Source organism: Aotus nancymaae, unplaced genomic scaffold, assembly GCF_030222135.1.
Source record: "Aotus nancymaae isolate 86718 unplaced genomic scaffold, 86718_ANA_hifiasm-v0.15.2.pri h1tg000019l, whole genome shotgun sequence".
NCBI lineage: Eukaryota > Metazoa > Chordata > Mammalia > Primates > Aotidae > Aotus > Aotus nancymaae.
In genome coordinates, this window is record NW_026988431.1 from 8,118,199 (window position 1) to 8,130,428 (window position 12,230).

The window sequence follows — 12,230 nt, forward strand, 5'->3', positions numbered from 1 at the left end:
CATTACATGATTCTTTAAGGCCAGAATGTTGTCTTTTAGTTGATAGTTCACTTTTGGAGTAGATGGAGATGGCATAAAAACATGTTAGAATATACCTGGAGATGGCTTTCTGGGGAAAAAAAACAAAACAAACATGTTAGTATGTACTCACTTTGTTACAGAATCTCAAGTAACAATTTTACTGATGTTCTTGAAAAGCAAATTGTATCTTTGCTTTATTCCCTTGAATTGTTACAACTATATCTTGAAGTAACATTTTAAAAAGATGGTTGCTGTTTTAAAAACAGGCTTTAAACCTGGCCAACGGAAAGTTTTATTTACCTGTTTCAAGAGGAATGATAAACGTGAAGTGAAAGTTGCCCAGTTGGCTGGATCTGTTGCTGAGATGTCTGCTTATCATCATGGAGAAGTAAGCATTAAGATTGGAATCAATTAAGAACTATAATAATTGTCTTGAAGAATGATAATTATACTTAGTAAAGTCTTTGGAAATGTAAAATAATTAAGAGTTTAGATTTTAATACAAATTAGGGAATAATTATAGAAAATTTAGAATATTAATGTTATGTTCTGCCTCCTATTGTATAGCAAGCATTGATGATGACTATTGTGAATTTGGCTCAGAACTTTGTGGGAAGTAACAATATTAACTTACTTCAGCCTATTGGTCAGTTTGGAACTCGGCTTCATGGTGGCAAAGATGCTGCAAGCCCTCGTTACATTTTTACAATGTTAAGGTAAATATTTGCTGATATGATAGTATAAAGTTTGATTTGATTTAGAACCAAGTAACTAAATGTTTGATGGAATTATAGCTGAAGAGATGTGATTGGTTATTCTGCTTAGAAGGTGAATGTTCCAACTTACTTGATCACAAGTAGAATGAAGTCTGTTGACCTTAATTTTTATGAATTATTGGTGAAATCGGTCCTAATGAATATAAGGCTGTTTTTGTCACCAACTTTACTCTTTAGGCTGAAGATGGGTTATATGCTTTATTCAGAGTAATAGGAAATTCTTAAGAAGTTACCAATATTAAAGAAGTCAGGTAGGTAAGTACATAAGTAAAATAGGGGTATTTTATTCTGGGCTTGTGACCATTTGATAATACAGTTAGGCAAATTTTATTGTTAAGCATATGTAGTGAAAATTAATAAAAATGCATTCTCTTTAAAAAATGTTTTTTTACACTGTAAAGTTTTTAATTATGTATCAAGTTTTATTCCCCAAAGCCATGACATTTTTTCATTTTCTTTTTCTTTTAATTAGCTCTTTAGCAAGACTACTATTTCCTGCTGTGGATGACAACCTGCTTAAGTTTCTTTATGATGATAATCAACGTGTAGAGCCTGAGTGGTATATTCCTATAATTCCCATGGTTTTAATAAATGGTGCTGAGGGCATTGGTACTGGATGGGCCTGTAAGCTACCCAACTATGATGCTAGGGAAATTGTGAACAATGTCAGACGAATGCTAGATGGCTTGGATCCTCATCCCATGGTAATTATTTGGAACTTATTATTTATTTAACAAATAATAATGTGTAAATTACAAAGTCCAGTCATTTTATAAAAGTAATGGAACATTTTTATTTTAGAATATATTACAGACCATAAAAACTTAGGGTATACTTTGATATGTGCCTACAGTAAAAGGTATGAACTTTGGAATGAGCTTGGAGGTAAGTTTCAAGGGGAGAAACTTTATTTTAATTTAGAAACACCCATATTCTAGGTTTTCAAATCTCTAAACCATGTATTAATAGAAAACAGTGCTTTTCTGGGCCAGGCATGGTGGCTCACGCCTGTAATCCCAGCACTTTGAGAGGCCAAGGCAGGCGGATCACGAGGTCAGGAGATTGAGACTATCTTGGCCAACATGGTGAAACCCCATCTCTACTAAAAATAGAAAAAAATTAAATGGGCGTGGTGGCGCATGCCTCTAGTCCCAGCTACTCAGGAGGCTGAGGCAGGAGAACTGCTTGAACCCAGGAGACGGAAGTTGCGGTGAGCCGAGATCATGCCACCGCACTACAGCCTGGGTGACAGTGTGAGACTCTGTCTCAAAAAAAAAAAAAAAAAAAAATGCTTTTCTGATAAAATTATGTTTAGCTTTGTTTCTGTTCTCAAACTACCACTTCTTATTAGTGTGTAAGGATGCTTAAAAATATGTTGTATTCATTAGTGTACCATTTGTAAAAAGACAAAAAACAAACTACATTATACATATTTTAATGTATCCCCATTTAAAAAATCTTTTTTCTTTTTTTGTATCATTCACTGTGCTCAGATCTTCTCCAAGAAAAATGTCCTCCAAAATGTCCTTCTTTCCTCCCCATGATTTAAAATTGCCTGGAGATTTCCCTTATGATACACTTAAATAAAAGTGTATTTTGTTACTAAAATAATGGTTATTGTAGAAAATATAGATAAGAAAAGAGGAAAAAATTCATAAACCTACAATATAGAGACAAATGTAATATTTTGATTTTTTTTCCAAGTTTTTATTTTTGTGTTTTAAAATGAAAGTTATTCTTGTAGCAATAAGACATATGTTCTGCTTTTTCTCTTAAATACTTTAAAATATTTCTAATATAAGCATCAAATTTTTAATGATAATGTTTTTACTGAAATGGTTTTGGATTATTAAATGTATTTTAGATTGTTAAGCTAGTGTATTTGATCAACACATGCTTCTTGTGTGCCTACTATGCATATGAAACTGTGCTAAGTGGTGAGATAAAGAGCTATGGCTTTTTCTTTGAAAAATAATTGTCAAGACATCAAAGCATCAAGGCTTGAAGTTTACAGTGACAAAAGATATTGATAGTTGCTCAGTATGTCAGAAGAAATGTCCTATGCTTTTTGCTCTTTCTTTTTCTTTTTCTTTTTTGAGATGGAGTCTTACTCTGTCACCCAGGCCTGGAGTACGGTGGTGCAATCTCGGCTCACTGCAACCTCCTCTTTCCAGGTTCAAGTGATTCTCCTGCTTCAGCCTCCTGAGTAGCCGCAGCCAGGCATGCACTACCATGCATGGCTAATTTTTGTATTTTTAGTAGAGACGGGGTTTCACAGTGTTGGCCAGGCTGGCCTTGAACTCCTGGCTTCAACTGATTTGCCTGTTTCGGCCTCCCAAAGTGCTGGGATTACAGGCGTGAGCCACTGTGCCTGGACTATATACTCAATTTCTTAATGATAATAACAAATAAGAATTTTCGAGGAGGTCAGGTGTAGTGACTCATGCTATAATTCCACACTTTGGGAGGCCGAGCTGGGCAGATCACTAGCTCAGGAGTTGGAGACCAGCCTGGGCAACCCTGTCTCTGCACAAGTACAAAAATTAACTGGACATGGTGTCACATAACTGTACCCCAGCTACTTGGGAGGCCTGAGGTAGAGGATCGCTTGAGCCCCAGTGGTTGAGGCACCAGTGAGCCGAGATCACGTCACTGCACTCCAGCCGGTGTGAGAAAGTAGAGACCCTGTCTCAAAATAAAAAAAATTTAGAAGAGGGAGAGATGACTTGTAATTCAGTTGGGAAGGATGAGTAAGATTTATGTAGATGAATGATAAATGGAATGGGGTTGGGGGCTGAATATGTGTCAGGGTTTGTGGACAGGTTGAAAGTGAGAATATTCAAAATATTCAAGCAAAATGTGGGAGAAGAGTAGTGATTTTGTAAGACAAATCATTAAAGACAAAATAGCCAGATTGGGTCCAGACTTAGGTAATGCTTTCAATGTAAGGCCCAAGGAGTTTGAATTTAAAGGGTTGATCTAGGTGAGAAGGAGTTATAGAGTAAGTAGGCTGAAAGAAAGAAAATACTTTTCTAGAAAGACTAGAAAAGAGGATGCTAACATTTTGAGATTGGGGGATGTTCAGGTTATATTAACATAAGCTGTGAATTCAAGATCAGTTGATCAGTTGGAAAGGGACAATTGATGTTGAGAAATTCTGTATCCCTTATGTTAATCTGTCAGTGTTAGACCATGGACCAAGGGGCCTTCAAATATGGTACTAGTACTCCAGAGAGAAGTCAGTGCTTTATTTCCATTTTTCTCTACAGCTTCCAAACTACAAAAACTTTAAAGGCACGATCCAAGAACTTGGTCAAAACCAGTATGCAGTCAGTGGTGAAATATTTGTAGTGGACAGAAACACAGTAGAAATTACAGAGCTTCCGGTTAGAACTTGGACACAGGTTAGTGTAAATATGTGATCTGATTGTGGGAAGGGCAGTGTATTAAGCAATTTTTTCTGGTAAGGATAATTCTACCATTGTTTGTCCTAAGCCTGCATAGTGTTTACAAATTCCTGTACTTTCTTTTACCCTTCAGTTGAATTTGTGCTTTGAATATTCAAATAGTAATTATATCTAAATAGTGTAGTATGACTTAGGTTGTTAGATAAGGCTTTTATAGACTATTATCTTGGTATTTATCTTGAAAGGAGTAGAATATGACATAGTGCTATTTATTCTTATAAATATGGTCAGTAAATTCATGTATCAGCTTTATAGAACTAAAAGCATGCATGTCATCTCTTGTCAGTTCTAGTTGATATCATCCTTTTTATACTCTCAGCCTTTATCTTGCCCTTTGGAGTATGAGTGGATTAGCGCCATTACTTCTTATGTTGTTTTCCACCACTGAGATCCTCATATATTGTCTTCTATGGTGATTGGACAGGAGATGATAGAGTTTGAGATTTCCTTTTTAATTCCCCATGAGAGTTGAGAATTTTCAGAAGACTATATGGCTTGTAATATGAGAACATGAGAGTGTGTCATGAAAATAATCACTTATTTTTAAATCTTTTATAGGTATATAAAGAACAAGTTTTAGAACCTATGCTAAATGGAACAGATAAAACACCAGCATTAATTTCTGATTATAAAGAATATCATACTGACACAACTGTGAAATTTGTGGTGAAAATGACTGAAGAGAAACTAGCACAAGCAGAAGCTGCTGGATTGCATAAAGTTTTTAAACTTCAAACTGCTCTTACCTGTAATTCCATGGTAATTTATTGGATTTACTATTAATTTAATCTTTCTTGCATGGTATAAGTTGGATTATTATAATTGGTTTCATAATATGAGTGGCTATAGTAAGCCTGAATGCATTTTTTTTTTCCCTGCAAATTTGCTAAAGATTCTAGGGGCATATTCCTTTCTTCTAGTATTGTCCACTGCCCTTACTCTCAACTCTCTGTTTATGCATCTGGGCTTGAACATACAAGATACATACACACTTAAACTCATTGACTAAAAGTTATGAGAGTGGTTATTGCAGGGCCTTTGTGTACTTTATGCCCATCTCGATTAGCATTTTAATTGTAGAGTACTCATAACTCTAATCTGCTTTATTAAACTTACACATTTATCTTTATTTATACAACTGGGGAGGAAGGCGATTATTCAAGTTCCATTCCAAATTAGCTTTTAGATTTAAAAAAAAGTAAAAGTTCAGCAGTAGTACAGTGGCTGAGAAAAAGTGTCATAATCTGCTGAGAAAGGCTGATAGAAGAAAGAAAAAGGATAGAGAGGGAGTTTGAGTGACTAGGTTATAGAACAAGTAGATATAAGAGATAAAGGGTACAAACGCACATCCACAAAATATATGGGGGAGGAAAAACTTTAACATTTTTAAGCTTAGCAATAGAATATATATGTTTTCAGTTTGGGGAAAAATTGTGTTTGTAGGTGGTTTTATGGCTACTTTAAGAGCCCTTTTTTAAAAGGCCTGTTGTTGTCTTTCAAAATGATTTCTATTTTAAATATTTTCATGGTTGTGAGAATTGAATTTATCAGCTTGCAATCACCAAAGGAATGTTTACAGAAATGTGCCTAATATTTCTGTTTAATGGTTTTTAGGGGTAGTCTGTGTTCATATAAGTGCATTATGGTTATTTTAAATATAGATGTTATGTAAGTTAAAATACCAGTACAGATTTATATAATCTGCAAAATATTTGTGTTTTACTTAGGTACTCTTTGATCATATGGGATGTCTGAAGAAATATGAAACTGTACAGGACATTCTGAAAGAATTCTTTGATTTACGATTAAGTTATTATGGTTTACGTAAGGAGTGGCTTGTGGGAATGTTGGGAGCAGAATCTACAAAGCTTAACAATCAAGCCCGTTTCATTTTAGAGAAGATACAAGGGAAAATTACTATAGGTAAGATATAACCTTTAAAAATTTGAACACTAGTTAAAATGGAAAAAACTTTATTAATAGAAGACATTTTTATCAGTAGAATATAAGCAAATACAAATTGAATCTCTTATCTTGATCCTAACTTTATTTTTCCCTCACATAGAGAATAGGTCAAAGAAAGATTTGATTCAAATGTTAGTCCAGAGAGGTTATGAATCTGACCCAGTGAAAGCCTGGAAAGAAGCACAAGAAAAGGTAATCATTTGCAGAAAAAGACATTCAGAGAAGCTTTTAAAAGCAACGTCCAAAACAAACAAAAATTCAACCTCTAAATTTTAAATTTAGTACTACTAAAGGTGCTGAATTACAGGTTCAGAGACTGAAGTCTTTTGTTTGTCCACAGAACAGATATAGTACAGGAATTTTTAGTGTACACCCACCACAAAGCGCTTAGCCAGTGTGACTCAGCCAGAGCCTGGAGAAATGGCTCCAGGTGTGAGACGGTAGCTCAGTCTCCTTGGCCTTTTTTCCTGAGTGGTGGTGGTGGTTTTTGTAAGGTACATGAATACTATCTGGGAACAAGACTGGTCGCATCCAGAATCAGCCTGTGTTTGAAATATGGCATCCAATCACCACTCATTGATCTGGTTTTGGTTAATACTAGGAAGACAACAGACTAAATGTTTATTATTATAGACAGTATTTATCAAACACCAAGCTCTGCTTCATGCTTAGATTTTTGGCCAGAGATTTAAATCCTGGAACTTCAGATTAAAAGTCTGATGTTTTATTCAGTAGATTGCCCATTGTAGATTAAGAAATAGTAATAGTAGATAAGTGAATGGGATATTAAAATGTTGAGATTCCCCTCAGTCAGTTTTTTGATGTTTTAGATAACTAAAAGAAAAATGTAAACAATACAACATTGTGATTGAGAACAGAAATATATTACAGAAGAGGAAGAAAATTTGAATGATTAACTTTTTGGATATTAGATTATTTGTACATATATGATTCTGATAATAACATCTTTAAAAAATAGTTATAATTATGTGACATAACTTGAGCCTTTACATTTCCCTGTACTTGAGTTCTCAATCATGTTTTTATATTTTTCATCAAACTACATTGAAATATTGCTTTTGTTTACATTTTTTAGTTTGAAGTCAATAAAAGCCATATATTAAAGTGAGTAAGATTAGAATAAGTTGTATAGGATAGCAAATACATATTAAGATAATAGGCTTATTCATTATTTGAAGAAAATGGGGTAGGACAACATGGGCACATTCAGAATTAAGATGATTGAAGCCCTTTGTTTTCCTCTTAATGTGTTTTATTTTATTGTTAAACCCCAAATTATAGTTTCTACAACACTTGCCCTTCTGTATCACTGTTGGTTTAAACTATATCTTTTTTCTAAAAAAAAGTAACTAGTAAGCTGATGAATTTTTAATGCTTAGTTTTAAAAGATAAAGATTTCTACAGTTTCAGAATGTCCTTCTGGTGGAAAGTAGATTTTGTGGGTAAAGCATAGCTTGCTTTTAGTTATTGCACTACCACCATCAGAATTTTTTCAGCATCTTGGCCATGTGTACATTTTGGGGAGTTCAGGTAACAAAAGGAACTGCTCTTACAAGAGGGTCCTATTGTACAGAGTTGGAGAAAAGAGTTAGAATTATAAAGTAGCTAATTAGAAGATTTAAGTTTTTTATAAAGCATAATGGAATTTTGTCATTAGAACTTGCAAAATTTATATTTTTTAATTTCTGGAAGTGTCCTTAGTCATATTTCTGTTAACAATGATAGATACACGTATTCATAGAGCACTTATTAACAATACTTTGGATATAGTCAAAACCTAGATCAAATAGACTTCCAAAATGTGGGTCTAAACAGGATTTTGTTGCATCCTATTAATATTTTTATAGTTGTCTAACAACCTGAATACTCCATAGCAGCATACTGTTTCATGAAGAATTTTTCAAAAGTGTAAAATTATTAATTTGTCATAAGTTATCTAGGTACTTATTAATCATCTATCAACTCAACAGTAGCATTCCTCATTTTGGCTAATGTGGCTTAATCAAATTTATACTTTTTCTTGTATAATGAAGCATCTTGCTTTGCAATTTTAATTTTATCTTATTTCTAAAGTACACCTAAACTGTACTTTGTGTATATACATTATTTTACTTACAAATTTTAATTATAAAATAGCTTTTTTTTCCTCTCTCTCTCTCTTGGTTACCAAAAGTGAACTTTTTGCTTTATGGAGTGTCATGGTTAACTTAGTCATTTAAAATTATCTGAGTGTCTTAACTTAGATAAAATTTTATTTAATGGCTATTGGTATTTTAAAAATTTAAAGGTGATATCACCTAAAAAACTTTTTAAAAATTCATTGTGTTTTGAAATTTAATATTAGCAAAAGAGAATTTTTTTGTTGCAGCTGTTTCTATAGAAAAGGGCCTGATGAATAAAATTTCAGCAAAACCCTGACGAAATTCTTACTGTAACTCACCAACTCTTAAATTCTTAAGTGGACTTTCTCTGAGTCCTGATGTGAATATTCTTGCTTTAGAGAATTTTTGTTATGAATTCACCATCAGTGAGTGAATGTACCTTAACATATTTATTATAACTGTAAAATATTTTTTGTAAGTGGTATTTATTTTGTATTTCAGAGTGTTCATTCTCTCACCAGTATAAAAATCTGACAAGATTCAGTGATAAAACATTAATTCTACCCTATTAATTTTAAAACGTGATATCCTCTCATTTTGTTACTTAGTACTTGAGGAAATCAGTTAATTTTTCATCAGACTCCTGAGTAAATAGGGATAGAATATATAATTTCTTATGAAGATCTTATTTTGTATCTTTAGAAAATGTTAAACTTTTTATAAGGAAATATATTTTTGTAGGTAATCTAAAATAACCCCGTCATCTTGAAGATGTAGCATTTATAGTGTAGCACTGGTAGAATTTTAAACTAATTATTAGATAAAATTCAACATTAATTTGATACTATACAAGACTTTAATATAAAATTTGTTATTTTTTACAGGCAGCAGAAGAGGAAGAAACACAAAACCAACATGATGATAGTTCCTCCGATTCAGGAACTCCTTCAGGCCCAGATTTTAATTATATTTTAAATATGTCTCTGTGGTCTCTTACTAAAGAAAAAGTTGAAGAACTGATTAAACAGAGAGATGCAAAAGTATGAACTTTTGTGGGTTAAATAGTTTGAAACTATTTCAGCGTTATCTGTATCTTTTTCTTTTTCCAAAAATAAGTATTTTGATTTATCCTTTATACGTTTTAAAAGTATTGAATATTTAAACTGTTACTTTTTTATTATAGGGGCGAGAGGTCAATGATCTTAAAAGAAAATCTCCTTCAGATCTTTGGAAAGAAGATTTAGCAGCATTTGTTGAAGAACTGGATGTAGGTTAAGTCTCTATTAAAATATATTTGGAAAAGTAATGTTTATGAACAAGAAGGAAATTATTTTAAATTATCTTAAAGTTTTCTTTAGCTCTGTGCAGGTTGTTTATAAACTGAATTAGGATTAAGCTTCTAGTGACGTGAAGTTACAAAGAACTTATATGGAGGAATTTAAATGCTATGGTGTTGAAATTTAGCATAAATTAAATCTACTTTCAATTAGTTAAAAAATTTTTAACTGACTTTTAGATTAAATAATTGATTCAGTTTGATGTTTTCCTAGAAAGATAGTACTTTTATTAATATAAGATATTACTTATATTAATATATTAAAGATAGTACTTATTAATAAGACTAATTAATATAAGTACTTTGATTTTAGGAGTAGAATAATAGTCTCTTTAACAAGAATTTCAGTATTTTCATGTTATAGTTTTCTCCAAGTAGAATTTTAATTAAAAAAATTAAAAAAAATAGAGCTAAGATATAAAAAGCAAACCTTTTCTAAAATTGCCCACTTAAAATATTAGAATTAAATTAATGGTAGCAGTATGAATGATTTTTGAGTGGCAAAATGTAAAATACCATTTAATACTCATATTACTTTTTTATTAAATTGCTTACTTGTTTTATTGTCTACATGCTCTGCTTTTACTTGGATGGTCTAAGTCAGAATTAAAACTCTTATCAAGTGTGGTATATTAGTTGCCTGAAGAATGTACAATTTTTTAGTGCTATTTTTCTGGGCTCCCTCAGTGATCTTTCAAGTGCTGCGATGTAAGTCTTCCTTGATTTGTGCTTTCCTTATATTGTTCACTAATTAGATTTTTGCACATTTTTTCTGCTGAGTTATTTATTTAAAAATTAAAAATGAAGGCTTCATATAGTAAAAGAAAAATTATTCCTATTACTGATATTCTGATGTTGCTTTAAATTTGTTCACTAATATAATGAAACACCAGCAATGTTTTGTGGTTATGCTTATAAATTTCCCCACTATTGAAAAGTCATCATTCAAAATAACCCTAGCAAAAATACTCTTTCACTTTTGATTTATCATCTTATTTTATTATTTGCCAATTAATGAAATAGATCCAAACAACTTATTTAAAATCTGATATGTGTATTTTTAACATCTAAAAAGATTTAGACTTAAATTTTATGTCTCTCTGTATCATTTAAAGTCTAATGATACCATTAATTGAATATCTGTTGTACACTGGCACAGCATTCTGTGTAATGCTCAGAGTGACCCTCACCACAACCTCAAATGAATGAGGTTATTTTTAACCTATAATGCAGATAAGGATACTAAACTTAGAGAGGTTAAGTCAGTGTCTTAGGAATTGTATCATTATAGAATTACTCATCCTCTCAGACACCCACTTTCTTCGGATCACAGGATTTTTAAATGTCTGGCACATGGTGGATACTCCAAAATCTGGCTTTTTTGTTTTTTTTTGTTTTGTTTTGAGACAGGGCCTTGCTCTGTCACCCAGGCTGGAGTGCAGTGGCACAATCACAGCTCATTGCAGCCTCAACCACTCAGGCTCAAGCAGTCCTCCTATCTCAGCCTCCTGAGTAGCTGGGACATGTGTGCCACCACATCTGGCTAATTTTTGTATTTTGTGTAGAGATGAGGTTTTGCTGTGTTGCCCAGGCTGGTCTCAAACTCCTGGGCTCAAGTGACCCACTCATCTTGGCCTCCCAAAGTGCTGGGATTACAGGTGTGAGCCACCGCACCTGTCCTTTGTTATTTCCTGAGGATACATAACTAGTAAGTGGAAGTGCAGTTGAAATCCAGAACTGTCTGATTTCAAAGCTTGGGTAATTTCTATTAAACTATTGTGCTACAAAGATCTTTTTAAAAATCTGTAAAGATGGTTGCATACTGTGGCTCAAGCCTGTAATCCCAGCACTTTGGGAGACCAAGGTAGGCATATCACCTGAGGTTGGGAGTTTGAGATCAGCCTGACAAACATGGAGAAACATCATCTCTACTAAAAATACAAAATTAGCTGGGCATGGTGGCACATGCCTGTAATCCCAGCTACTCAGGAGGCTGAGGCAGGAGAATCGCTCTAACCCCAGAGGCAGAGGTTATGGTGAGCTGAGATCATGTCATTGCACTGAAGCCTGGGCAACAAGAGCGAAACTTCGTCTCAAAAAAAAAAAAAATCTAAAGAAATGTCATTTTTTCCTTGTGCCTTTCAAAGGCTTAGTTGAAGGAATAATTCTGGTAAATGCAGAATCTAGTATACTAATCATGATTATATCCTTATTTATCATTACATAGACCCTCTTAAGTTCAATCTAACTATATTGGCACTTTTAATTTCTCATACTTTCTGACTTTACATTTATGAGTTTTTAAAAATATTTTCTATTATGACTAAAGCAATAGAAAAGAATAGTTTCATACTTATTAACAGAAATACCTTTACGTGTGATTTGCTAAGATTTTGATGATACTAAGTTATTAGAGGTCTTGATTTCATAATATATCATGGGACTCTAGAATTGGCAGAGACTATTTAGGTCATTTAGTCACTATTCCTCCTCGTATTACAAATTGGAAGCTAGTTAGATGAATTGGGATTACAACCCTGGT

At 33.0% G+C, this 12,230-nt stretch overlaps 1 protein-coding gene across 2 annotated transcripts in view; it reads left to right on the forward strand.

The window, feature by feature from the left end:
- TOP2B (DNA topoisomerase II beta) overlaps nt 1-12,230 on the forward strand; it is a 67,442-nt gene that overhangs the window by 40,856 nt on the left and 14,356 nt on the right. For both annotated transcript variants that reach the window (XM_021666464.2, XM_021666463.2), the window contains exons 19-27: nt 288-409; nt 589-737; nt 1,270-1,501; nt 4,067-4,201; nt 4,823-5,023; nt 5,992-6,187; nt 6,330-6,421; nt 9,237-9,392; nt 9,536-9,619. In XM_021666464.2, coding sequence (XP_021522139.1) covers nt 288-409; nt 589-737; nt 1,270-1,501; nt 4,067-4,201; nt 4,823-5,023; nt 5,992-6,187; nt 6,330-6,421; nt 9,237-9,392; nt 9,536-9,619 — 1,367 coding nt within the window. The remainder of the gene's footprint in view (nt 1-287; nt 410-588; nt 738-1,269; nt 1,502-4,066; nt 4,202-4,822; nt 5,024-5,991; nt 6,188-6,329; nt 6,422-9,236; nt 9,393-9,535; nt 9,620-12,230) is intronic.